The 27,029-nt window shown below is 49.2% G+C and overlaps 2 protein-coding genes across 5 annotated transcripts in view; one reads left to right on the forward strand and one right to left on the reverse strand.

Annotated features, from left to right (window-relative positions):
- HIPK2 (homeodomain interacting protein kinase 2) overlaps positions 1-19,320 on the reverse strand; it is a 128,514-nt gene extending 109,194 nt beyond the window's left edge. For 2 of the 3 annotated variants that reach the window (XM_066183897.1, XM_066183898.1), the window contains exon 1: positions 19,056-19,319. In XM_066183897.1, the coding sequence (XP_066039994.1) occupies positions 19,056-19,074 (19 nt within the window). In that variant the 5' untranslated portion in view covers positions 19,075-19,319. Of the gene's footprint in view, positions 1-19,055 lie in introns of all 3 variants that reach the window. The other variant, XM_066183896.1, reaches the window with a different exon arrangement.
- A 1,055-nt stretch (positions 19,321-20,375) lies between these two features.
- The window catches only part of TBXAS1 (thromboxane A synthase 1), a 259,885-nt gene continuing 253,231 nt past the window's right edge, over positions 20,376-27,029 (forward strand). For both annotated transcript variants that reach the window (XM_066183899.1, XM_066183900.1), the window contains exons 1-2: positions 20,376-20,779; positions 21,557-21,692. The gene's annotated coding sequence lies outside the window, so the exon portion shown is untranslated. The remainder of the gene's footprint in view (positions 20,780-21,556; positions 21,693-27,029) is intronic.

The raw sequence follows: 27,029 nt of genomic DNA on the forward strand, positions 1-27,029 counted from the left end.
AGGCCATGGCTACACTTGGATAACCACAAGGTAGCACAGGTCTCCGTGTGCCAGGGTGTGCTGGCAGCACAGCGTGGGGTGGGACAAGTACAGTGACCCAGCAGCTTTGGATTTCATAACCGCGACTGCATGCAAAGCAACGTCACAGAACACTCCGGTGTTTACGCTGCTCCTGTCAGTGCATGAATAAAGAATACGATGGAAGAAAGCATTGGCTTTCACATGTCCCCTCTCAGGTGGGAACATGACACCTGCGGCTGGCTGCTGCTCTTCCTCAAAGCCTATGGCTGCTTCTTCCAGCATCTTGAGGTTACCCTTGACAGCTTCCCCTCAAAAGTTTACCAAGGCATCTCTTTCCTTGACAAAATGAGCTATTCTGTCACACAAGGCTGGGCCGCAGGGCTTTTAAAATCAGTTCTGGTGATGCTCAAAGGGAGCAGCTTGCTGTGCAGAGGAGTGGTAGAGTTAATAGCAGTAGGATCAGCACAAGCTCTTACCCTTGCCATCTGCCTTCAGCTCAGCCAGGCCTTCTGCTGAACAGCCACTGTGGGCTGGGGCCACTGGAGTGAGCAGCAACTCACTGACATGAAAGACTGCCAGGGTCAGTTGATTAAGAATAAGATTACAAGCACAGGAATCCTGTACAGTGCTGGTACTGACTCAGTTTAAGGATTTCATGGGGATATTTAAGCCCAGTTTTCCAAAGAAGTCTTCTATTTTGCACAGGTGGGTGTTTGTGTGACAGCTTAAACAAGCCCCATTAATTGATGACTCCAGAAACAGGGGTCATCTCTGAAACTGCTATGCTTTCTTCTTTGGTCACCCCCACTAGAAAACAGGGATAAATAATACTTAAATGTCTCACTCCCCTGTAATGTTTAAGTCCTTTGCACTTCCAGAGCACTGGAGGAAACACAGGAAAGCCCACTGGAATGGACAGGGATGCCTCTCACAACTATGAGTCACAGATCCCTCTCGTTCTGCCTTGTGGACTTCTTTTAAGTGCTGGCCACTGCCAGCAGGCCCTGACAGAGGCTGCTCAGCTCTGCTCCTGCACATTCAGACTGACAGCTGCCTCAAGAGTTCTCTGTCTTTTTTGATAATAGAAGAGTCACTTAAGTCTTGTGGATGACCTGAAAGTACCAAACTGCCGACCTCTACTACCAAACTCTGAACCTGCCAGTGCAACCGTGTAGAGCAGGGCTTGGCCCGCATGAGGGATGGTGAGAGCAAAACAGCTCTGTAGACCCATAACAAAATACTGAGATCCCCTCTGATGTCATATAATTCTGCAGTGGTATCCTACAGCTATTTAAATGACTTCTGCAGCTGATCTCCAAACCCAGGAGGAGACAGGTGGAGGGAGCAGCAAAAGGGTGCTGGTCTGGAAGGATGGAGGATCTGGGATGAGTGAGGGCACAACCTGCCTGCTCTGAAAGCAAAAGAACAGAGAGGCCCCTCCTTTCACAGATGGAGGGAGGAAAAAAGGCAAGATGAGCGAAAAGCCTGGACTTAATAATGAAAAACAATAGCTCATCATTTATTTTCATATCCTCTCACTAATGCTGGCATAATGCTAACAGTGGAATTCTTATGGCATGCATGTCATGCCTGCAAATACCAAGTGAATTACTTCCCAGTGAGGCTATGGGCTATGGCACTGAGCAGCACATTTGTTACAAGAGATTGGATGATGAACGACAGTTCCCAAATTCCTCCTTCACAATGCTACTTGCATTAGTTGTAATTTAATGAGTGTGAGAGAGAAAGAGAGAGAGAGAAAGTTTTTGCTCAAACCATAGAAATAATACTGCCTGCTGCTGCTTCCCACTGGGTCTTGTATTAACTCACACCATCTCCACCTCCTACTTCTCTACCTCCTCCCTTTTCACACCTATCCTCAGGTGCTAAAAGTCGTGTCATGAAACCCATCAGCATGGCAAGAGAGCATGCAGAAGCCCCCAGGCACATGCATTTCTTCTGGCTAAAAGGTGGGAGGGGACACAAACCTCTCCCTCTTCTCTGCCAACAGTCATGGCAGGCTGGGGTGGTTCCTACACCATCCAGTCTCTGTGTAGACAAGCCACCCACTCTCCTTTGGTTCTTTCCTCCTAGGGAGCCAATGCAGGTGAAGGACACCGACCTGGCAGGCCTGGAAACAGAGCATGAAGCACACACTGCATGACCCATGTTGGTGTGGAGCTCCCACCACACCCCCTGCCAGCACGGTCCTCCTGCCTGCCCAAAGGGAGCCATAGCAGGGTAGCCCAGCCTCATCCTCACCTTGCAGGCTGTCTGAGCTGCTTTGTTGCTCTTTTAAACAATTTTGAGATCTGGTAAGCAGCCAGTAAATGTCAACAAAACCTTTGCTAGGGGGTAAGGCCTCCAGCAGTGTAAATGTGCCATCATTGGTGACCCCCAGCGAACCCAGCAATCCCTGCCACGCTGCTTCCTCCTGAGCTCTTGGGTAGATCTGTTCCTCCAACTTCTTCAGGGCACAAATCAAGTCCCTTTTCTTTGCTCCATGGATCTTGACACAAAAGGGACAGCAACAGGGACATCTTGCAGGTCTCTGCCCTGGAAGGAGCCTAGCTGGCCCAGTGTCACCTCTCACTCCTGTGGCAACCTTGCAACAGAGCCTGTACCCCTTCACATCACAGGACATTTATCCATCAAATGACCCTGCATGTAAGGTTCACACCTGAAACAAGACCCACTGTGTAGGGTCTCATACGCTGGGTCAGAAGAAAGCCGAGAGGTCTGATCTGAGCAGCAGACTTACAAGCAAGAGACTGCAAATATCACTACTACTCTTCTGGTGTATCCAGTCTCTTTAGTGTTTCCCACTGACAGAGCCTAAACGACAACCATCCACAGATTCCTATGCAGTGGAGCATCCAGAATACTCCTTATCCCTTCAGTGTCAAATGTAATTTAAAAGCCCCCTCCCACATTTTGCAGTGTTTTGAAAAAAAACAAATCCAAACAAAATTTACATGTTTCTGAAACAAGTGCAGAAGCAGAGGAAGGGAAAATGCCCTTAAGGATTGGAACCAAATGTGTTTGTGCAAATGAGACCCAGGATTTACAGTTACCTTCCAGCCTCCAGCAAGTGCTACAGTCTTAGCTTCGACTTAAGAACAATCTGTTTTCTTGTAAACGTTAAAAAACACCAGTGACATTTTCTCTGGTGTACTGGCCGAAGTCCCACAGCCCTGACTGGGAGAGGAAGGTGGACACAATGACACAGGACACTCCCAGAGATGTGCAGACACAGGTCTGTATGGACACACAGAAGCACATTTGTGCTTCCCAGCAATACAGCAGGCACGATGCTGGGGGCCATCACCTTCAGAAACTACCTAGACACAGATTTGCCCCTTGTCAAAATCCCCCTCCCAAGGGCATTGCACACTCTGTGGCTTTCTTAAAACTATGGCTGTGCTTTGAGCAGTGACCGGGCTCTGAAATAAATGAAGACATGCCTTGCTGAAGTGACCCTAAGCGAAAGCAACAATACTTGGCACAAATAAATAAGCACCACAGCTGCAAATCAAAAAGGATGAAAGAGTGAGCCTCATCAGTCTGCTGTAACTAACCTTGTGCTGGGCAGCTCACCTACTCTAGCAGCATGGGGAGCCACACATCCCCCCAAGGGCCACCAGATAGAAGGGACAGACAGCAAGTGTGGGGAGACAGGGACACAAGCATGAGAGGGAAGTGGGGGGGCTCCCATGACAGAGGCCCACCGCAATGGCTATGTGGCCTTTAGGAGCCTGTCACAGGGGTGCTGCTACCTGCTACCAGCCTGCAAAGAGAAGCAGTGACCAGGCTGGGGTGATGAAAAGTAGTTATCAGGGGCAGAACTATAGGGAAAAACATACCTAGACAGACGGAGACCTGCTGGACTGCCAGAACAGGCCTGTTACTGCAACAGCTTCTTTGGGCATACAGCACAAGTCACAGCGGTCAGAACTGTCAGCCATGATTTATCACGTTTACAGTTTAAAACCCAACCAAATCCAACACTTCTGCTGGAGCCAAGAAGTTCAGCTGAAGGTTCCTGGCCTAGCTGGGAAGGCAGAGACTGTCTTGCCCCTTGGTTCCCCTCCTGATGGGCTGCTGTGGCTCAGGAAGGGTGAAGCTCAGACACAGCACTGTATCACACTTCAGTTCCCTTTAAGCCTTCAAATTAGGGCTTACACGGAGCTTAAATGCAGCCTGTCCCAACACAGGGTTGGATTTCACAGCTCTCATGTGCTGCTGGGTTGCCACTTCCCACTGAAAAGGGGATGAGTGCTCTGCAGGCAGTCTGGCAGGCAGTCCATCCACCCAGATACCCTGAGCAGGGGATGGGGGAGCACCTGATCCACCAGACCTTCCCAAATCCCTGGAGGGTAAAACAGGGGGGCTGAAATCACCAGGACAGGCTCCTGCTTCCCTTGCCTCAGCCAGCCAAATAACTCCCTTGTTAATATCCATCGTTTCAGCAAGCATTTCATGGTAACCACTGAGTGTTTTACCTCTGTGATCAAGCCTGTGCTCTTTTTCCTCCACATCTCCGCTGGCTCCCCACAGCTGACCCTGAGCCCCAGGGTGACCACAGAATCCCCACCCTCCCAGCTCACCGGTTGGGATGTTTGACATGCAGCATTCAGCTCCCACATGAAGTCAGCATGTTCTCGGTACATGGCACACCACATCCATGGCCATGAACACCTCAGGTGGGCTGGTCACCTTCCAGCAAGGACGGCTGAATATGATAGGACTGGGCTGGGGAGGGGGCGGCACAGGAGAAAAAGCTGCCAGGAACAGGAGAAAGGGCACAAAATACACCAGAATAAAAGCCCCATCCCCTTCACAAGCCCTGCAATAACAAGAAGGCAAGAAGGACAGGAGTACCAGCCACAACGAAACCCAAATGAAAAGCTATGATCTGCAACTTGCTGCAGTGATGCCATGTAACAACTGTGGTTGGTAAACACACTTCCCACCTCTCCAACAGTGCTGTAACCAGCATCTGCTTTATTGCACACAGTATCAAAGGCAGCAGGAATCCCCACCTGAAATCATGTCCTCTCCTGCCATTCACTCACATCCCATCTTCTTTTTCCCTCACACCTTATTTTCTACAGGCAGCAGCTTTTTGGCAGGAGTCTCAGTGTCTGTTTGCAACAGGGCATGGCAAGGGAAAGCAGACGTCTCCTCGTAAAGCACCCTCTTCCTGAAACCCCTTCAACCCTTCCTGGCTGAGAGGAAATGCAAGGATTGGTAATGACTCAAGTGCTCCTCTGGGAAAAAGCAGTGATTTCAGAGGAACACGAAATAACTTTTAAGCCAAGCCTAGTCCTGAAGAGGGGAACTCCACACTCTGTAGCTTGAGTTCACTGTTGAGCGTGAACAAAGCTGGGATTCACGTGCCCACCGGCAGAGACACTGGAAAAGATACAGCCACTTTATTGGGGTAGTCTCACCTAAATTAGATACATTGTAAGTGATACAGTAAACACACGTAAAGGGATACAGAATCCCCAGGGGATACTGCATTTGCATACAGACCCCAGTTACATCACACCACTGGCTAAAGTCTCAAATAACTGAGGATACAGAGATAGACCGGAGACGCATTAGCAGAGCTGAAGACAAATCCGAGAACTGGTCCAGTTGGGCCACCAAAACCTGGCACTGGCAGAAGATGCATAAAGGGCACCTGCCATGCAGCTGTTCTGGACCAGGATAGAGATGAGCTGGTGGATGTGGATTACAGATCACTCTCCGTCAGAATGTCTTGAATGATAATTTTCTCAAGCTTGAATTTCTAGTAACCCTTTTGTTCAGCCTGAAAAGTCATATTGCTTGGAAAAAAAAATCTCTTCCTGCCTTTTAAAGGCAGAGTGGCAGTGTCCCCTCCTGAACGCACTGTGATTTACAGTCTTCCACACTCACACTGGCAACATAAGCCCTTATGCAGAGACTGCAGACAGCGCTCCTGCCAACACATACACTGTCACAGCGTTGCTCCACATAAACACCCTGCATTCACCTTGTTTATATTTTCTCCTGTACAGGCTGCAACAGCTCACAAACACACACAAAGCCTAATTTATATTTATAATAAATCTCCCTTCTTTATTTACTGCAATGGAAAAGAGCCCTGCTGCAAATACAGTTTGTTAAAAAAATGGTGTAACAGATCTAAGGAGAATCACGTCCATGCTGTCTTCTGTAGATAAAGGGGATGAAGCCACACCAAACACATGTGTACACTCCTACGTGTGCTACAAACACGGAAGGAGTCGCACATACACACACATACACACAGATATTCTTCCACCTGTGCTCTCACATACGCTGCTCAATAACAGCACCTGCTGTCCCTTCTGACTCGCACGTGCTTTCAGGCAGCACAGACTTTTGCAAGGTGCACTTTCATTACACAGCCTCAGATAAGCAACAGGAAAATGACACTGCAAGAGAAGTACTGTCATCATCAATGGGATATGCTTGTGTCTGGGTCTCACATGTCCTTTTCAGGTGGTGCAGCTATTTTAAAATGGGGGTTGCAACCTGGTTCTTATCTCCACTTGCTAAATACACACATATTCTGCTGTTGAAAGAATGAAGAGTGGGACTCAGGTGGGAAGGCAGGTTTCCAGTGGTGCCATTGATTGTGCTAAAACAGATGAAGAAATTTTTTTAGTGCACTCATGAAAAAATGTGATCGCCAGTTTCTTTGTAGACTTGGAGGACTTAAGAGGTCTTGGGTTTCTCCATGCTATCCAGAAACTGGCTGTAGCCAAGAGCTGTCCTTTTGTTTTAATTCCGTTTCAAAGAAAAGGTTGTGGTCTCACTTCTCTCCACAAAGGACCTTGTTGCCACTTCCCTAGCCTCCATCACCCTGAGGCCTGATTGTGGCATTGTGTTCCCCACAAGGACAATGCTGTCAGCCTGTTCCGAAGCTGGGCCTAGTGTGCTTGTGTGGGTGCTTGCAGGGCAAGCACACCCAACTTGTCCCCTGTGGTCTCTACTGGCTCCCAATAAGCTTCCCTTAAGGTGACCTAACTATGAATTCCTGTCAAGGTCTTGCGTGCTCACATGCCTTCTGTACAGTTCTAACTCCTGATGACCTTGCCGAGTTTGAGTGACTCAGGCAATTCGTGTGAACTGCCACTTCTCTCCAGCTTGGCAACACTAAGCTTGACCAAAAGCTTCACTCTGCATCACCACCAAGCACACCAGCAGCCTGCTCAGCTACCAGAAAGCGCCTGTGCACTGACATATTGGGAGCTGGAGGATGGGCACTAATCCCAGCCCTGCTCTGCTGCTGACCCAGGGCTCATCATGCAGTGAGTTCCTGTAATGGAGAGAGCACCATTACACACTGCCTGATCCAGCTGTATTGCCAAGGTAAGCTGACACATTACCTGGCACTGCTGTGCTCAGATCCCTCCACTTCACTCCTCCCTGGGGCAACCCAGTGCCTCAACACGGGATCAGTTCTGTTTGTCGATGTTACGGAGCTCAAGTGTGACACCAGAGATTTTCAAGTTAGAGACAACTCTACTCCAGGTATTTTTAAGACTAGTAATGGCTATTTATCTCCCCAGAAATTCTGCCACAAGAGGAAGATTAAAGGTTGCACACACACACAGAGCTATGACGACATCAAAGACGGTTTTCTTAGAAATTTTCCTCCAGCTTTTGAAGTCCAACATCTAAATAGGAAAGCAGCAATAATGGCTGGAAATTACCACTATCTGTAGGTAAACCAGAGACCTGCTGAAAATTCGTGCCAAACTATGTGGAATTTGTTAACGCTAAATGCTGCCTAGGAGAAAATAAAATGCCATGCATTTTAGCTGGACAGTCTTCTCCTCCAGCCTATTGCTTTAAGCAAACAGCCTTCCTACCACCATCCATAGGGAGCAATATGGGCACTCAGTCTTCTGCAATCCTGCTGTTGTCAGCTCCTGACAGAGGGATAGCCCAAACCCATGGAAGAACCACACAGATGGTCAAAAACCAGCCCATGACCCACTCCTGGCACAGCTCTTTCACAAACACCACTGTGAAAAGCTAAAAAAGCTAACCATGCTTTTATGGGATGAGGCTCAGACCACTCTCTGGGCAGGCTGAAGCAGTCTAGAGATGACAGCTCCCCTAATATCCTTCTGGTTACCTGTTCCTCTTCTCCCCCGGCCACCTCTGGATGATTAGAGCACCGGTCACATCCCTGCTGAAATACAGGTGGTGTGTTCTTTGGGGCAGTGCCATGTCTCAGTTGTCCATCTTTCGGAAAACCTGCAGCACAGAGATCCTTGACTTCGGATCCCAGCTGCTAGCAGCTATGAATAATTGGTAATTAAAGTAAAAGTGAAGCCATACCAGGGGATTGTTGTGCCTCTAAGTTTTCTCCAGACTACTCTCAGGAGACACAGGAGAGATACCAGAGGTAAAAAAATAAATCTCAGCCTACTAGGTTTACACAGAGACCATCAAAATATGCGTCTGTATTGTTCTGACCTCCAGATCTTTTTTTCCCTTCACATTTTCCTAACCTTTAAAAAGCATGTAAGATAAACAGAGAAGAAGCTAGGCAGACAACATCCTTGGAAGAGATGTAGGAATATAATCAAGCCCTCAGACGCACACACACAAACACCATAATTTATCTCTTCCTCCTCCTGTTTGATATTATCCTCCGTTCTAGTATCATAATCTGTTGCTATGGAAACAGCTATGATGTCACTACAAGAGGTTTATGGATGCCTTGAACAGGAAGGAAAGGTACAAGATGATGGGAGAGGAAAAAAAAAAACCCACCTACAAACAGCTGCTGAGCAGGAGATGTTCCAGGAATGGCAAGTGTTAACAAGGAAAAGATAAATACATTGACAGTGCTGGAGTTGTTGCAGACAAGAGCAGAATATAAACTGCACTTTAAAAATAAAGAATGCTTACAAATTTTGCCTACAAGTAAAAATATTCTGGGCAAGCTAAAGGACCTTCCTGAAAAAACACAAACTTTCTTTTAAGTATTCAGCAAGTTTTCTGGGACTGGATATTCTCTGAGTATTGCTGCTAGAGTCCAAGTCTTCACCAAGCCACTCCATCATCTGCTGTACCATTCCCTCCCGAAGTGTAACGTCCCATCAATGCAGCTAATAGTCAGGGAGCTTGCTGGCTACCCCCATCCTGTGTATGCCTCCACAACCTGTAACTAGAAAAAAAACCTCATGTCTTCAAGCAAAAATAAACAGAACCTAAAATCCCTTAGGTTTAAAATGACCTCTAAGATCTTTGAGACCAACTGTTAACAAAACACTGCCAAGTGCACAATAACCGTGTCCCCCAGCACCACATGTACAGATCTTTTAAATACCTCTAGAGATGGGGACTCCACCGCTTCTCTGGGCAGCCTGTTCCAGTGCTTGACAAACCCTTGCCATAAGGAAATTTTTCATAACATCCAATCTATACCTTCTCTGGTACAACTTGAGGCTGTTTCTTCTTGTCCTGTCATTTGTTACCTGTAGAAAGAGGCTGCTCCCCACCTCATTACAACCTCCTTTCAGGTGGTTTTAGAGAAAGATAAGGTCTCCCCTGAACTTCCTTTTCTGCATGCTAAACAAACCCATCTCCCTCAGCTGTTCTTCCCAAGTCTTGTGCACAAGATCTTTCAGCAACTTTGTTGCCCTTCTCTGGACAGGCACCAGCAGTTCATTTTCATTCTTTTAGTGCTCCTGTGCCTGTAAGATTTATTTCTTGGAGAACATCCAGCCTACCTGGACTCCTTTGTCCCTCAGGACTGTCCCAAGGGACTCTATCAGTCTGTCTCCTAAACAAGCCCCATTCAGAAGTCTGAGGTAGCTCTTCTGCTGAGCCCCCTCCTTACTTCTTGAGAATTGAAAACCAATTACTGTACCCAAAACGGTCTCCAAACACCACATCACCCACAAGCCCTTCTCTGTTCACATAACACAGGCCCAACAGGGAGCCTTCCTTTGCTGGCTCACTCCCCAGCTGTGTCAGGAAGTTATCTTCCACTCACTCCAGGAACCTCCCAGACTGTCTCTTCTCTGCTGCTTCCTCTCTGTGCAAAGACATCACCACTGAATCCCCTGGATCCAGTAGCAAATAAACACCCTGACCCCAAACTATAAGCAAAAGAAGAGCCCTTCTTCCTCTCATCACCCAAGAGAAAGACCATAACCTTACAGACTCGCTGCCAAACATGCTGACATACCTGACTTGCTACTAGAGAGAACAGTATGCTGAGCCTAACATGCTCGAGATGTGCCCAGCCTCTGTGCCATGCACATCCCTGTGCAGGAAGATGCACATGTGGTTCTCATCCATCAGCTCAGGTGCTGGTGACTTGGTCTCCATGGTGAGAGTAGAGCAGACATGATGACAGAGAGGGTGGGGAAGTAACATAAGTCCTTAAGAGACATCATGCGCAGGCTGAGGGAAAATCCAACATGAATTTGCTTGATGGGGAGAGGGAAGGAGGACGGCACATCAAATTTGTCCTGCATAGACACCGTTTTCATGGGAAGAGCAATGGCAGAAAGGAGGAAACCGCAAGGATCTCAGATGAATGAAAAGTGCTGGTGTTTCAGACAATCTCTGTCCCATCAGTTTCCTGAGCATGGTGAGTGGGATCAGAGATTTTAAGCAAATGCCACAGCATCAGTTTTGCCTCTGGTGTCAGTTCCAGATGGGGAATCCCCAGATAGACTACTCTCTGTTCTGCCTGTGAGCATTAGGATTTAGGTAGGTATACAGGTATCTCCTGTATTTGCTCATCTTCCCTTCCAAAGGTGTTAGAGACAACTGCAGGGGATAAAGAAACTGGGAGAGACTGAAGTCTGAAGAGAGTGGGAGAGACTGAAGTCAGTAAGGGCAACTGCAGAGACAGTCCAAGATGGGATCTTCAGCACTTCTCTTGATTTTCCATTCCTGCTGGCCTTGGCTGTGACAGCCTCAGCGCCTGAAGTTCTCAGGGATCATCTCCCTCTCTTCTGTTACAGTCACTTGCCCTTATCTTTGATCCTGACCCGTCTCTCTCATCCTCTTCTCTCTTGTTCCTGACCTACTGACTTACTCCTTCTCAATCTTCAGCCCACCCTTTCCTTTCCCAAAGGAACCTCTGTCACAAATGTTGTGGAAAACCCACACATTGTGATTTCCTCTCCTGAAAGTGTCCCAACAATTTGCATGATGCACCCTCCTGTGTCTGCATCTATACGAAATGCACATCCTTTGGAGGGGTAACTATCTACCCCTTAATGTCAATGTCATGCCTAGTACAGTAAGGTTCTGCTTTTGTTTGGCCCAGCAAATACAGCTGTTATTAGGAACACCTCAAAATTCCAAAGGAGAGTAAAAGAACAGGTATGAAAATAATGACAAGTGTTGTGTGTGTTTTCCAGTTTCTTTTATATTTTGTGGGCAAGGTTCTGTTCTGGTTTTTATGAAACCGTTTCTTCTCTTTTGCACTTTGTATTTGGGACTGCAGAATCGACAACAAAGCTTATCTTGGTGAAGAAACAGAAATTGTGCTTTTTAAATTGGCAGGTGACACCAAGCAGGATTGCAAAATGGGGGAATTAGATAGGAACTCAAAACAATCATGACAAATTGAAGGGTACAGGATGACATTCAAATGGGACAGATACAAAAATCACACACTTAGGTAGGAAACTCTACCTCCACACATACAGGATAGAAAATGGCTCATGAGGCATCAGACTTCTTGGACAGGATCTGTGAGCCACAGCACATCGCAAGCTGCACAGAAATGAACAATGTTAGGGAGCAGAAGTTAAACCAAATAGGACCACTGACTGTAACACACATGAAGGAACACTTCTGGTCTCCTTGGACAGCACAGGACCCAAGACAGCACTGTGTTTTAGTACTGCCATTCAAGAGAAGATAGACTAGCTGAAGGAAGCACAGAGAACCAGGAGAATGGTCAGAGCTGAAGAAGAAAAGATACAAGAGAAAGAGCTGAAGAATGTGTTTGAGATATGATTTAGCCTAAGGAACACGAAGGAGAAACATGACAAAAACAAAGGAAGAGTTTTCTTACACCCACAGTTAAAAGGACAATGAATCAGAGCAAGCAAAGCAGAGAGGAGTTACAGAGGGGGTAAAATTTTTTCAGTGACAAAGCAAAGGGCAACAATGACAGCCTGGACATGCTGTGGACTGTCCATACATGCTGGGTAAGCCTGTTGAAGAACATGCTGGACAGGCATTTGATATTTTGCTTTAAAATAATTTTTAAAATCTTTCCTTTGCCCATTTCCTATAATTTAAAAGATTTTGGTGAGAGGTAAGTTTCTTTGGCATTTCAGCATAGCCCAGAGCCCAACCTGTCAGCCTTCAGGACCAAAGGAGACGTTAGCCTGCAGGGTTCTGCCAGGTAACACCATTGCCCCAGGTCTTGCTAGCACCTTTATGGATTAAAATCTATAAAGCACAGAGAAGGCAGCTGCCCTTCACAGTTTCCCAAGTATCTCTGGCAAATGCCATTGCCTTGTGGGATGATCTTTCCTGCTTTTCAGGGAAGGAGCTATATGTGACTGCTCTTACTTTGTCCTTCCAGAGACAGATGTCAGCACAGGTCCTGGAAGGTGAGCAGGAGAGAAAACAATGTGAATGAAAATAGAGCGAGCTTCAGCTTCTCCAAACATATGTCCCATTCAGTGGTGATGTTGAAGAAAACCAAGGGAGCAAACCATGGTATCCTTCAGCCAACACAAAACTCCCTCTCCCTCCAGAACATGACACAGACAGGCTAATGCCCATCACGTGGAGACAGTGCTTCCCCTTGCATAGCTCCCTGGGTTTCAGTGACACTGTTGCTGATCTGTATCAGAATCTATCTCAAGAGGAGCTCAAGGGGTTTGTGTCTGGAAAATGCTTCCCTTCCTCTGGCTATTCTGCACATGTCCTGTGAGTAAGCAAAAGACTGTTCCTTGGCATCATTCTGTCAGTGGCCTGATCAGACAGCCACTCTTTATATAGCCCATTGGACATATACAGCACTGTATAAATACACACTATTACGCCTTATTGTTACTTCTATTCAATAAGTAAATCCTAAAGGCACAGACAGGTTTTTAATTTAGTCCTGACTCTGGATTTTCCCAGGAATTTTGAGATGTGGCAATGCCTTTGCCTATGGAGACAGAGGGTGCTCCTCCACTCATGTGCATCGGCAAGTCTCCCCAGAAGTATTTTTGCCATCAAAATTACCCAGTTCTGAAGGTTACCTGAATTCAGGAGTGGTCCCGAAATAGAGGCCCTTGTGCTTTCCTGAGGATGGACCTCAGTCTGCTGATATGGTCAAATGAGGGAGTATTCAGGGGCGCTCCATGCTGTAAATGAGGGGGAGAAGTAATGTGCCTCTACTCTTCCTGCATGACAAACAAATTGCTAAATGCCCTGTCTGGAGTGAAATTACAATCTGTGTTTATTTTCAAAAGAAAAGGTGAATTCTGTATTACTAGGGGAAATAGTTTCAAAAGAGAAGGCTTCCAGTTAATTACCTTGGTCCACATTAGAGTATGTAAACAGCTCAAGAAACAACCTTTTCTCTAAATAATGTTCAATTCTCATTTCTTGTTATCGACCAGTTATCCTTCCAAAAGTAAGAGAAAGACCTATAAATAATATTCCACATTCAGAGGGCAGAGATTTCCTAGTAAGGATGAGGAAACAACCTCATTTTATAAATGGAGTGATTAAGCTATAGGAGCCATGAGTCAGAAAGGTACTTCTGCATGTGGCCAGCTTTAAAGACATAAACAATCCTAATGAAGTCAGCAGCACTGTCTGTGAGCTTAAATTTAGGCACAGACATGAAAATATCTTCTTAAATTGGGATCAGAGAGGAAAAGCGTGGAACCTTTAAAAAAACCCCAACAAACCAACCTTAGCCTACCTGTTCACTACAGACACAGGGATGGGGACACCATAATAGCTGAAAGCCCACCACTGAATGCCTTTGCCAACTTTTCTAAGGGGTCTTGCCCGTGGGCAGAACTATCACAGTTGCAGGACTAGAAGCAGCTATCTCATGTGTCTCATACTGGTGTCTTAGCCTGAGCAGAGGGTGACTGCACTTCCCTTGACCTCACCATCTGGCAGGACAGCTCTACCACCATCACCTGGCACCCACTTGGTGCGGCCCACAGACAGGACAGGGATTTATTTCCAGGCCCAGGTCACCAATCCTGTCATGATTTGACTTCCCAGCTGCCCTCCTAACCAAATATCCATATACTTTTACGCACCACTGCTGTGATGTGGCCAAAATTGGGCCTTATTCATTTAGCCACCCAAGTTCATTATCTATCCCCAAACACACAGTCTAACTTCCCAGGGCTGAGCTAAGTTCAAAAGCCTCACAGGCATCAAGGAGGTCTCTAGGCTGTTCCCCACCAGTAGAAGAACCTACAGTGAACAAGGAGCACAGGCAACTCTTATTCACTTTGGATGAAAACAAATCCAGTGGTCTCAAAGCACCATGTAAAACTGGGCAGTAAATAACAAGCACTGAGCAAATGGGGAAACCGAGTGATGGAAAAATGAAAATTATTTCACTTTCCAGGCCACCTGAGGTGTCCTGCTGAAGCCAACTGGGTCTTCCCCACCTGTCACAGCCACAAAGAGGAATGCACTGCACAGTCCAAGGGCTGATGCCTGCAGTGAGTAACTGAGCTCGCCTCTTTGACTGCTCACCCCAGCCCCTAGTCCCAGCAATGCTCTTTCCCCTTCTGAAAATAAAACAGCATTTTTCACCCATTACATAGCAAACTTGTTTAATCACTAGACACAGCAGCATGATAAGAACAATAACTTTAACTGGAGGGGGCTTCCTGTTATCCTGGCTATAGCCATATCCTGAGCAAATAAAAACTTAGGCTTTTGGTCCCAGCACTGACATAGCTTAAGTTCTGGTTATTATTTCATAAACAGGAAGCGTCTCTGAGTTATCATCTCCGTGCACGAACTTTGGGGTAAAGACCTTTGCTCCGCCTCACTGGGGCCACCTCCCTGATGAGCAAGTTTTGCGTGCTTTTGTGAGATTTGAGGATGCATTCAAAACCCAGCAGGGCTGGCCTGTTTCTAGCATTTAATGGGATCTGATCCACAACGAGTACAGGGTCAGATTTTCTGGCTTTCCCAGCCTCACGTGTGACAAGGATAGCATGCAGGCAGGTCCCTGCCTGTGCTCAGCTCTAGCAGCCGCACCGGTGGTGAGGTGCAATTTACAAATATTACCCAGATTAATTCTATGAGCCACCCACATAGAAAACTACCAATGTGGCTGCTAAAAATACACCCTGAATTGCAACAAAGTTGTCAAGAACAAGTAAGAAGCAAAGCGAAGAGGAACAAAACCAAAACAGAGGTAATCACTGTTTAGAAAATAAAGGTTAATACATATAAATACCTTTCCTTACACAGTTGTGAAGGATGCCAGGTACCAGACGCCAAGGAAAGCACTGGAGACACCCGTCCTGGGCAAAACTCTACTCACAGCCTGTGACGTCTAGCAGACCCCCTCTTAAACTGAGGTTCCCCTTGGACAATAGAGCCTGGCTCTGTTTCCTGCACAGTAGGAAATGTCCCAAGGTGAGTGCACAGGTGAGGGTAACACTGCCTAGAGGAGGATCTGGACAACCAGGCTCTTGCCTGGCTCAAGCCATTTACCTCCTCTGAAGCCAGTATAGCCACTCCTGATGAAGCCACATCTCTGGTGGTCAGAAGCATGGCAGCTACTAGTTTGTCCCAACTCTGGAGCAGAGGCCATATAGGATTACACCTGATGAGGTCTGCTTTGAAACTCAACTAATTTCCTTGTACAGCTCACAAACGAAACTAAAAACCAGGTCAAACATTGCGCAGCAATGTTATTTCTGTTTTGTTTCACTTGTTTTATTTTTATGTCCTTCATTTTACTGCTTAGCTCTCCACCACCCAGGAAAAAAAAAAAAAAAACACCCCAAAAAACCCCAACAAAAACCCAGAAGAGGAGAAGACAAGAGCAAAACCTCCGAATTCTTTAAAACAAATGGGAAAATTCTCCTGGCACAGTGTGTGTGGGAGAGGATTTCATGCCAGATATTCACTTATTTATCATGCCTCGCCTATTAATATCAGGTGAGGCACCATTCTGTTTCCCAGAACTGGTATTTAAGCCAGCTGCTCTGCACAAGCACACACCACCCTCACCTGCACGTCAAGAATGCTGGGTGACTTTCTGCGTGTGCTCTATGTTATCACTCACTTAAATTTCTACTGGAACCACTTCATAAGGCCTTTGAGGTGTCACATTTCCTCCCAGGGTGCTTTTTCTGTCTAAGAGCCTATGTTCTGAAATCAGTACGGCGAGGATACGATTTCACCTCCCCTCGCCTGCCCTGCGGTGGTGGTGGTGGGCGTGCATGTGTGCCACCCGAGACTGCTGGGCCAAGGGCAGGAGCCGAGCTGTGCCTGCCCGTCGCAGTGCTGATCCGAGCCCTCGGTTCCTGTGCTCTGCTCAGGGGCCTGACTGTACCTGATGCTCCAGAGAAGGGCTGCAGACCGAACTGCTTATGCACATAACGTGAGGCTCACAGGAGAGGATGGCAGTCCTTGCCTCCCTCCAAGGAGGAAATTGCATCCTCTGTGATAAGTAAGTTTTTATCTATCCACTGCGATATTGCAGGGAATTCTAAGGACCTCTCATGGCAACTAGGAGGCGAAAAACAATCATTAACCCCTCCTCCACCTCCCTCGAAGCCATTCAGCAGCAATTTAACTCGCAAGCATACCGCAACACAACAGAGATAAAACAATTTCTATCAGCCTTTACGCTATCTCCGGCTCCTGCCATTTAGGATATTCACCTATTTTTAAGGTTGAGGCATGCTGCAGAGCCTGGCCGCAGATCTTTCCGTATCTGCTGCGGGGAATTTGTTTTCTACGGGTCACTTTCAGGGTATTTTTTTTCCCATCTGCTCTCTTTTCCCAGTCAGGCAGAAGCAGGGGCGCCGCCGAAGTTAGGATGCTCTAAGGAACCGCTAAACTTCCACCGCACGCTCCGGTGCAGCACCGCCGCCCCCCTCCCCAGGAAGACGCCGGCGCCCTGCTCGCCCCGGCAGTGGCCGAGGCCTCTTCTCCTCTCCTCTTTCCTCCCCTCCGCTGCCCTGCCCGGCTCCAGGGAGGCGGCCGTGCCGGCTCTCGCCCACTGCGGCGCGCCGGGAAGGGGAGCGCGGCCGGGCTGACCGCAGGCCCCGCGGCCCCTCCGCCCCGGCGGCTACGGACCCGCCGGGCGCCGCCGCTCTCCGAGGGGCCCCGCACCGCCCCGCACCGCCCGCCGGATGCGGCCCGGCGGAGAGCGAACTTCAGAGCAATCGCCGCATGACCCTCCGCGGCCGGCGGCGCCCGCCCGGGAAGGGCTGGGCAGGCTCCGCGGCGGGGAGTGCGATGCCGGCCAGGCCTCACCGGCCCGGTCACACCGCGGGGGGGTCAGCCCCGGCCCCGGGGCTCCGCCGGGCGGGGGCCGGGCAGGTACGCGCCCGGGCTGCGAGCTCCGCGCCGCGGCGGGGGTCGGCGGCGGCGGCGAGCTGCCCCCGCCCGCGGCGGGGCCCCGCTACCGGGGGAGGCGCCGGCGGCGGCCCGGGCGCGGGGGCGGGGAGCGGAGGGGGGGCTGCCCGGCCCGGGGGCCGGGGCCGCTCGGCGGCGCGACGCGGCCACCAGAGGGCGCCGCCGGCGGGCTGGCCCCGACCGGCACCCCGGGCCCGCCGCGGCCCCTCCGCCGGCACCGGCCCCGGCCCCGCCGCCGCCCCCCCGGCTCCCCGCCGTCCCCGCACTCCGGCAGCCCCGTGCCCGGCCGCGGCGAGCGCGGGGAGGGCCGGCTGTCCTCCCTGCGCTAACGAAAATGCTCCCCTTTGTCTGCCCGCCTCCGGCGGGGTCCGAACTCCCAACAGCGGGTGAGACCGGGGCTGCCCAGAAATAACCCGGCGGGCCACCGGTAACTTTACACCGCCCGCCGAGCGCCCTCCGCTCGGGCGCCGCAGCCCGGGCTCGATTTCCTCCTCAGATAAGTTTTACCGGCCTCGCTCTGGGGAGGAAAGTACCGTGTCCCCGTGCCGCCCGCTCCGCGCCCGGGTCTCCGCCGAGCGGGCCCCGGGCGGGATGGCGCGGCCGCCGGGGGATGTCCCTCCGCTTTATGTAACGCTCCCCGGGCAGCGCCGAGCCGGGAGGGGTGACGGGGAAGGGTAAATGCGTCGCGAGGGGATTTAAATTAACCTCGATACATCTCTGATTTTTTTTCTTTTCAAACAGACATCCTGGACTACACATCAATCTAACACACACAGCCGTATATACACACACAGACACACAAACATACATACATACATATATTTATATATAAATATATGTAATTATTGTGATTTTTTTAACCCGAAAGAAACTAAGTTGGGGTACTTGGGCTTCTCGCCGCAGCCCGGGCTGGGCTGAAGGAGAAGCCAGAGGAGCTGACAGCAGGCTCCAGCAGCGCTGTCCCCGCCGCCGCTGCCCGCGGAGTCCCCGCGCTTCGGAGGAGAGGAGCCACGGCGGGGGGAACTCCTGAGAAACCGGCGAACGGAGCGGGGTAGCCGGTCCTGGGAAAGCGAACTGCGGCGAGGGGCAGGCAGGCAGTAGGCACACACAGACACACACATACATACACACACGGAGGCGCAGGGCAAGCTCCGTCCACCTCATTGTTCTGCTCGGCACCGGCACGGACTTCACCCACCGCCCCCCGCCGGGGACCGAGCGCCCGGGACCGCGGGGCCGGGACGGGCAGAGACGGGGGCGACCCGCGCCTCGCCCCGCTCCCGCCGGGCGCCGGGTAGGGCGGGGGTGCCCCGCCGCCTCCCCGCAACATCGCCCGGGGGAACGGCGAACCGCGGGCGGGCGGTCGGGGACCCCCTGCTCCCCCCTCCCTCCCCCGCTGCGGCCGGGCCAGGGGTGCCGGCGGGGCGGGCCGGGCCGGGGCTTACCTTCGTACATGGGGGCCATCGGTGCAAGGACGCCTGTTATTCATGGCAACGCCGCCACGAACGACGCGAGATCGCAGCCCCCCAAACTCAACACACATCTGCCATCTTGAGCGGGTGTCTCTCGGCGGAGGCGAAGCTGCCGCCTGCCTTCTGCATCGCTGCCCACCTCAGCGCGGGGGGAGCCGGGCACATCCAGCCCCGCTGCCGGCCCTCCGACGCGGCCGGGGCGGGCGGGCGAGCGGGCGGGGGGCGGCGGCGCCGGGCCGGGCCGGGCCGGGCCGGGGCCGGGGCGAGGCGCGGGGCCGGGCAGGGGCGGCGGGCGGCGGGGCCCCCCCGGCTCGGGACGGCGGCGCTGGGGAGGGAGGGAGAGAGGGAGGGAGGGAGGGAGGGAGAGAGGGAGGGAGGGAAGGAGAGAGGGAGGGAGGAAAGGAGAGGGAGGGAGGGAAGGAGGGGGGCTGGCGCGGTGCCCCCGCTCTCAGCGCGGCATGGCTGCGTGTGCCGGGGCGCCTGCAAAAGTTGCGCTGGGGGTGAGAGAAAGGGAGAGAGAGACGGAGGGAGAGAGAGGGAGACGGAGACCGAGACGGAGGGGAGGAAAAAAAAAAAAAAAGGGGAGGAAAAAAAAAAACCCAGCGAAGGGAGTTTGCAAATAATCAAGCGCCGATGGCACCGATCGCGGCTTCCCAGAAGGAGCGGGAGCGAGCGAGAGAAACCCTCTGCTGAGATTATGTGGGATCTTGTTTAACAACACATTTCAATCAGGAGAAAAAAGGAACAGTCAACAGAAGTTGGTGAAACACTTCTGTCTTCCCCCCCTCCTCTTTATAGAAAAGAGAGGAAAGGAAAAAAATAAAAAGGCAGCTGATTGAAGCTTTGCAACTCACTGGCTGTGGGGATCATATAATTTGTGCTCATGTTTTACAATAGCATGGAAAATTCCTACCTCTCCCCCTCTCCCCAAATAAATCTTCTATTCCCTCAAGGCATTTCACAATCTGGTTCACTGACAAAAGTTCCAATTTATCTTTTTTTTTTTTTCGTTTAGCTTACTTGCAGTGTAAATATTTAGCGGATGCATTTAAAATAAACATACGTTGTTGCTTTTAGGAGTCAGGTTGTGTTTTTGTTTTGTTTTGTTTTGTTTTTAAAAAAGGAACCACATCAAAGAAGTGTTTACTAACTGAGATTGACAGCCTATTCTCCCCCTCCCTCTCTTCCTCCCCCCCCAAGCCCCCCCCCCCCCGTTTTTTTTTTTTTTAGTTTTAAATCATCCGTCTTTCCGATTGAGCTCTTGCTGTAGGAGCACCAACCCGACGAGCATCATTTTTATCGGTGCATAGAGGAAAGCTGTAGGTGAAGCCACAGGAACCCCCTTTGCCTCACAGGAGCTTTACAAAGGAAGGTCAGTCACCAGGTACCCATTACGCAGGCAAAGGAAGCTGAGAGTCATGCAAAGCCTCTGGCAAAGGTGGAAACAAAACCTCGGGCTGTGATCCTGCATTAACAGCCGTCTGGATCTGCCTGCCTGGAGCTCCTTACAGATGAGCAGTCTGGGGACCGGACCGGCGAAGACATAACTTCCTTTGTGCCTGCTGTTACTGCTGATCCCTCAAAACGCTGCCTCTCGCTGCTGCTGGTGCCACTCAGACCTCTCCACCGCAGCACCTGGTCGCAGCAGGGCTCAACACCCGGCTACTCCCACTGATGTCTCGAGGACGAGGCAAGAGGTAACTTTTACTTGGGGATTTCAACGCGAGGCAAGCGCTCCAGCCAGCCTGGCCCTTGTCTCGGGGTGCTGCGGGTGCCTACGCTGGCAGATAAAAGCAGGCCAGGGAACAACCCAAGCTGACCAGCCGACGGACCAGGATGGCCGTGGCTGGGCTGTGGAGGGTGTGATCCCCAGGCTCCTGTGGGCCATCTTGTTTGCAAGGTATCTTCAGTGCTGTGCATGATTTTTCTCTCTCCCCTGAAAAATGCCTGGAACTACAGGAGAGCTGTCTCACGCCCCATTAGCATTCTGTTTGCAACATGAAGCTGAGGATACATTTTAAATGGGGAGTGCCGCGCAGGGCTGGTGGAGGTGATTGAGGGCTCAAAAGTGGGCTGGGATGGCACTGGAGGAGTATGTACAGCAGAGGGAGCAAAACCTGCTCCCATCTCAATCCCTACTTCATTTTGAGAGTGATCCCGAGATCAACCATCACTAAATCTTGGAAAGAAATGAACCTGCCTCTAGCTGGACCACTGGGGAAGTCCAGGCCAGAGGTGGAGGACAAGCATGCAGATGACAGCAGGCACGGTATTTGAATTTGTTTCTTGTCCCTCTCTTATTTAGCTATGGCAACCCCCAGGGTTCAGCTCTAGGCACGAGTCGAAAGCCTCATATTTTACTAAAACATGTTTCTGGTCATTGTAATTCTGCACTGCTCTCTTCTTTATGATGGAGAACCTTAACTGCTTTCCAAGGCTACTGGTGCCTCTGATCCCAGCCTGCCTCCCTGCAGGGGGAGACACAAGAAGAGATGTGGAGAAGTGTTGGAGAAGTGTCGGAGAAGAGCAGAAGACAAACCTAGAGGAGCGGGCTGCTACACGAACCAGCTTCACTTCTTGGCATTGCATTCTGCTGCAGCATGGCTCCAGGTCAGTCACATCACCCTCACTCTCCTCAGCTGCAGAATGGGGGGCAGATGTACCAGTCTCTGCTGTGTCAGATGCACTGATAGTTTCTTCTTCCTTTCTTTCACCCTGGGCTATTCCATAGCCTGTGGGATCTGTGTTAACTCCACGTCCATCAAAGCTGGCATGACACAGGAGCTTAAAATATAAACCAAACTCACTCCTTGCCAGAAGAAAAGGAGGAAGGGATCATCAGAGGTGTCTGCAGGACTCACCATGTGTGGCCTGGGCATGGAAGTGGAGCCCCCAGGCCCTGTGGCTGGTGTGTGGAGCACAAAGGGCGACACAGGAACATCCAAACCTGTGTGTGACATGTTTAGGCAAATGCAAAAGCTGTTGGCTTCAAAGCACAGATTATTCTGCTTGTCTTAGTGAAAAGGTGCTGAACTTGATGGACTGCTTGGCTGGTCCAGGACAACAATTCCTGAATGCTTCTCAGGTTTGATATCGCCAAGGACATTATCCACTCTCATTCACTTACAATTTGTCCCAAAATAGGAAAATTAATGGGCATGTTTTCACCAACAAGGACTGTTCTGGTCTTACATGTTTTTAAATGTTGTTGCCAAATGAGGCCACATTTGGTAAATAAATACCAGCCCCAACAGGTCCTGACCTCAGCCCCAGACTGTCTATGGGAGCATGGTGCATGGACAATGCTGGTGTTTTGTGGGCATGTAGAGAGAGCAGGGATTTGCCCAACTGGGCACAGTCTTCCTCCCCAGCTCACACAGGGACCTCCCCCTTAAGTGTCTCTTTTGGAGAGGACTTTGGGCATGTGGCTGGATCTACGGGGGTACAAACCCTTGCTCTACTTCCCCACTGCTGTGAACAGATGGTGATGCACTCTGGAGATGGCCCACCTCTGAGTCTTCAACCTTCTTTCCATTCTCCCCAAAACTGAGCATCCCTGCAAGGATGTTACACCCTTTGTCATCTGGGTCCCCGAGCCAAGGCCAGAGCTGTGGTGTGAACATACCTGTCGAGAGACAGTCAACAGCAGTGCTGCTGCAACATCCCCAGGGCAAGGCTATTCTGCTGGAGAGATCATGGTCCACTCTCTTTGTGCCTGAGACTGCAGGAGGTGTCACTGGAATTTTGAATCCTGACAGGCTTTCCCACCTCAACAGACCACCTCTCTGTCCCCCTCACTTTGTGGGAGGATGGCAAACCAGCACTGGAGAAGCACCTTTAATGCCTCATCTGCAGGTTTTTTCATTTCTCCATTTGTATATTTGGGTCTCCCATAAACACAGCCCTGGTCTGGGTGCAGGTACGTGGCATGCTCAGCTGTGTTAATGGAGTATCATGTGCCACCGAGGCAGCAGCATGCCCAGCTATGTCCAGTGTGGCTGCTGGGTGGCGGTGGCAGGCGCTAGTCCAGGGAAAGGAGGGGTGGCCTTTTTACAGCACTGAGCCAGCACTCAAAGGAGTTCCATTTCTGCTCCACTGATGCAAATCTTGGTGGTCTTGGCATGTAACTCCTCCAGAAAGGCACATGGTGTTTCACTGGTGTGTCTCAGGGGCCTGCTGGTAACAACCCGAGCCTATACTTGATTACAGTGGGAGCAGCAGAAGTTACTGTTTCTTGCTGGAAATGGTGAGACTTTGGGCTTCTTTTCCCTTAGAAATTACTACAGATTTTGAAAGTCAAGTTTAAGAAGAAAGGCAGATGAGTTTTAAAACATAGTTTTTGCTCATCATTCCCATTTTAGGGCGATTGTGTGAGTGGCCACAAGATGCCCTTTGGTCTCTCAGAGCCAGAAATGCTATGTTGGTATCACCTCCTCTTCTTTGGTGCCTCTGCCAAACCCTGGCTGTGCCAAGAGCATGCTAGGGGCATTGCCAGAGGTGCCTGCTGCTGAGATGCATTTTATTCCTCCTTCCCCCAAAACTGGGGGATCTGTGACTTCCAGATGTCTTGGTTCAGTGTCCATCCACTGCATTTATTTCTTTGGAGAGATTGAGCCTAAAACTGTAAGACAGTATGGTACATTAAAATGACACCACCACCACCAACATAACAAACCAAAAAAAACCCCAAACAAATAAAAAAACCCCAACCAACCAAAAAAAAAACCCCAAACAAACAAAAAACCCCCCCAAAAACCCCCCCAAAACAAAAAACAATCACAAACAAACGAAAAAACAAAACAAAACCCCAAAAAGCAGAAGAGAAAGTCTGTAAGCACACAGAGTATCAGGGCCCAAATCTTTCACATTAAACAAAGCAAAATATTTTTTTAAACACCACGGGAAGGTTTCCCAATGAAATACACACAGTTGTTTTATTTTTAAATGTAAATCAGTGAGGGAATGGACAGTTTAATTAAAAGCAAAATTATTAGGTAAGTGTTGAGGGAATCTATATTATTTGCTGGGTACACTCACATATTTTTACTGGTGAGTCAATTGCAATTTTTAATTTCTTTCCACCTACTAAGACTAGATCAGAGAGTAGCCACTGTGATGTGGAATATTTGGGGAAGGATTTTTCCATGGAAAGCAGAAATGTCTGTTCTATGTGCAAGTTGTGGATGCCCAGGCAGCCTGCTATGGTATGTCCATTACATCTCTGCTAATCACAGAATATTACGAGTTGGAAGGGTCCCACAAGGATCATCATTAGCAAACACCTGCCATAGGCTGCCTCTGTGAGCATCACCTGGAGAAAATCCTGTCCCTCGAGACAGGGATTTTGGGTTGCTGCTGGTGACTTCAGTGTCACCTATCCCTCCACACACAAGCCTTTTTGCAGGCAGGTGTTTTGTGGAAGCCCCCCTGCCCCTTCCCTCAAGCCCGTGCATCCCTCTTCCTCATGGCAAATGATCCAGATGGACTTCCAAGCACATCAGAAAACAGCCAGCATACTGGGCTGGGACTACGACTGCTTATTTTGTAAGGTTCTGAGGGAAGGCCCTTATCTTTGAACACATATGGAACATATGCTGCATACTATTGGGATCTGATGGCTCTGTCACAGCTGAAGTTCAAAATAAGACCACAAGAACTTACAGCACAATTATCCCATGCACCAGTGAGTGGGGCTTTATCAGGACTCAGATATTTTTACTCAGTCTGAACATCAGTGGCTTCCTCAATGCAGCTCATGTGATGTAAATGCCCCTTTCAGGGGGTAACAAATGGATCTACAGCACAGGCATACAGAGGGATGAGACTTAATTCCCACTAAGAAACCAGATGATGCTGATAAAGCCTCAGTGCCTTCAACAGATGTACCCTGATAGAGAGAGGAGTGTGGCAATGAGGAACAGGACAGATGTTGTAAAACGCTCCAGGTACCATGGATGGAGGGAAGGTGCGATGTGAGCGCACAGCCTGATCAGTGCCCTGGGGAAAGCAGAGATCTGGGTCACCTCACCCAAGCCTAACACCCCATCTGATCATCTTCCTCAGCTTGCTTCCTCATCAGGAGTATGGCTGAAATAAATGCCCTAAAAATGATGTGGCCTCTCCATTTGAGGGGTTAAACACAATTTCCCATAGTCGAGCTTTTGCAGTTGGCTCAGGTATTGTTGCAAGATCTTGGACCCCTTTCTTATTATTATTAATAAAAGAAACTTTGAAATATATTTTAAAGAAAAGTGCTTATCAGATAATGAAATTCTAACTGTGGTTGTCTTTCAAACAACTAGGGCCATGATTTAATTGGAAGTAATTATAGTCTTTTCTGAAGTATAATTTTTAGGGTATTTTTTCCCCTGACATTTGCAGTGTGGAAATTAAAAATAAAACGATGTCAGAATCACGAGATTTTAATCTGTCTTCAAACAATAATGTGGGCTAGTGTCAGAGGTTTGTCCTTGGCTGAAAGGGAGAAAAACTCATTGAAGAAAATCCTTCTGGTGAAAATTGCCAATAGCACCTACTGGTGCATTTGCTGGACTGAGAAATTCCTGAGAGACTTCTGCTTCCTAGAGCTCACTGGAAACCCTCCTACCTCTGCTGCAGTGGGAAAGGGCACATCAGTACCTTGCTCCTGAGAGCGCCACATTTGTGATGCAGGCTTTGTTAATTATTCCACCAATAAAGCTGCATTAAAAGGTACACTTAGAGCAAGGAAAAAAAAATTCCCATTCTACACAACAAAAAATTAAATGTAGTCCTTTTATCCTGCTGATAGTTATTTCCATATTTCTTTTTCCCCAATATTTTTTTAAAAAAATTAAAATTATTTTAAATTTTTAAAAGGAAATTTTCCAAATGATCTATTTCTAAATTTTATTGTGTTTTCACTTTGCAATTCCTCATCCTCCTTTGCTGAAACCATCAGTGTATCTCCTGAACTTTGACTCACATTCTTGGTCTTACTGAAAGTGCCATTTCCAAGGGAGGGACAGTCTCTGCCAGCATCAACTCAACCTTTTTAGTGGCCAGTGGCATCAGCAGGGCCCTGTGGGCAAAGTCTGAGCTCCTACCAGCTTTACTGGTACTGGTGTTGCTCTGATGCCCCCAGACACATATGCAGCTTTAAATACAACCACTCAGTGGACAGTTTGGCTCAGCCTCCTAAATCATATTCTCCAGACTTCAAATCATTTCTGTAGGGATGTGGATGCACACATGAGGAATCATCTTGCACTCCGAATTCTCTTCTTCTGGATCTGAAATTTTACATCTAATATCAATTTAAAATCCATTCCTGAACACCAGTCAAAGGGAAAGGAAGGGACTATTTCAGATTAAAAGGGCAACATATGAAAAGAAAATACTCCGTACAAGGCTGTGATTCACTGTGTGAAGTGCTGTAGAGGATTGTATGAGGGATGCTCAGTTCTGCAAAGTGTGTTGACTTTTTGATGAGGCATTAGGTGAGGCTCCCTATCATTACAGACTCTATGGAGTTAATAACAGGATGATTTACAAGCCAAATTCCTACTGGACAATGCCTGCCTGGCCCACTCATGTACGCCACCTCACTGCTCAGCTTTATTTAATCATTTCACTCTTCACCTTAAAAATCCCATTGCATGATCTTTCCAGTGAAGAGCAGCTATGTTCCATCTCAGCCATGCCTTCAGCAACAAGGGGAGGGATTTCCCTCTACTCTTCAGCCTCTGAAACAGTCTTTTCAAAGAGAGGCATTTTATTATATGGGAAAAAATTTATACAGACTGAGGTAAAATTTTGGTCAGGCCTTATAAAACAAACTCAGTGACTTTAAAGTCATAAAACTTCCTCTGTCACTTTGCCAGAGCTGATCTTCTATGCTGTACTTCAGGGATAAGTATGGATGTGCTGACAGAAACCTCGTGGCTTCCAACCTGTGCGCTGTGTGGA

Source organism: Chamaea fasciata, unplaced genomic scaffold (assembly GCF_029207755.1).
Source record: "Chamaea fasciata isolate MVZ Bird 193981 ecotype frontalis unplaced genomic scaffold, bChaFas1.0.hap1 SCAF_5, whole genome shotgun sequence".
In the NCBI taxonomy this organism is placed as follows: Eukaryota; Metazoa; Chordata; class Aves; order Passeriformes; family Sylviidae; genus Chamaea; species Chamaea fasciata.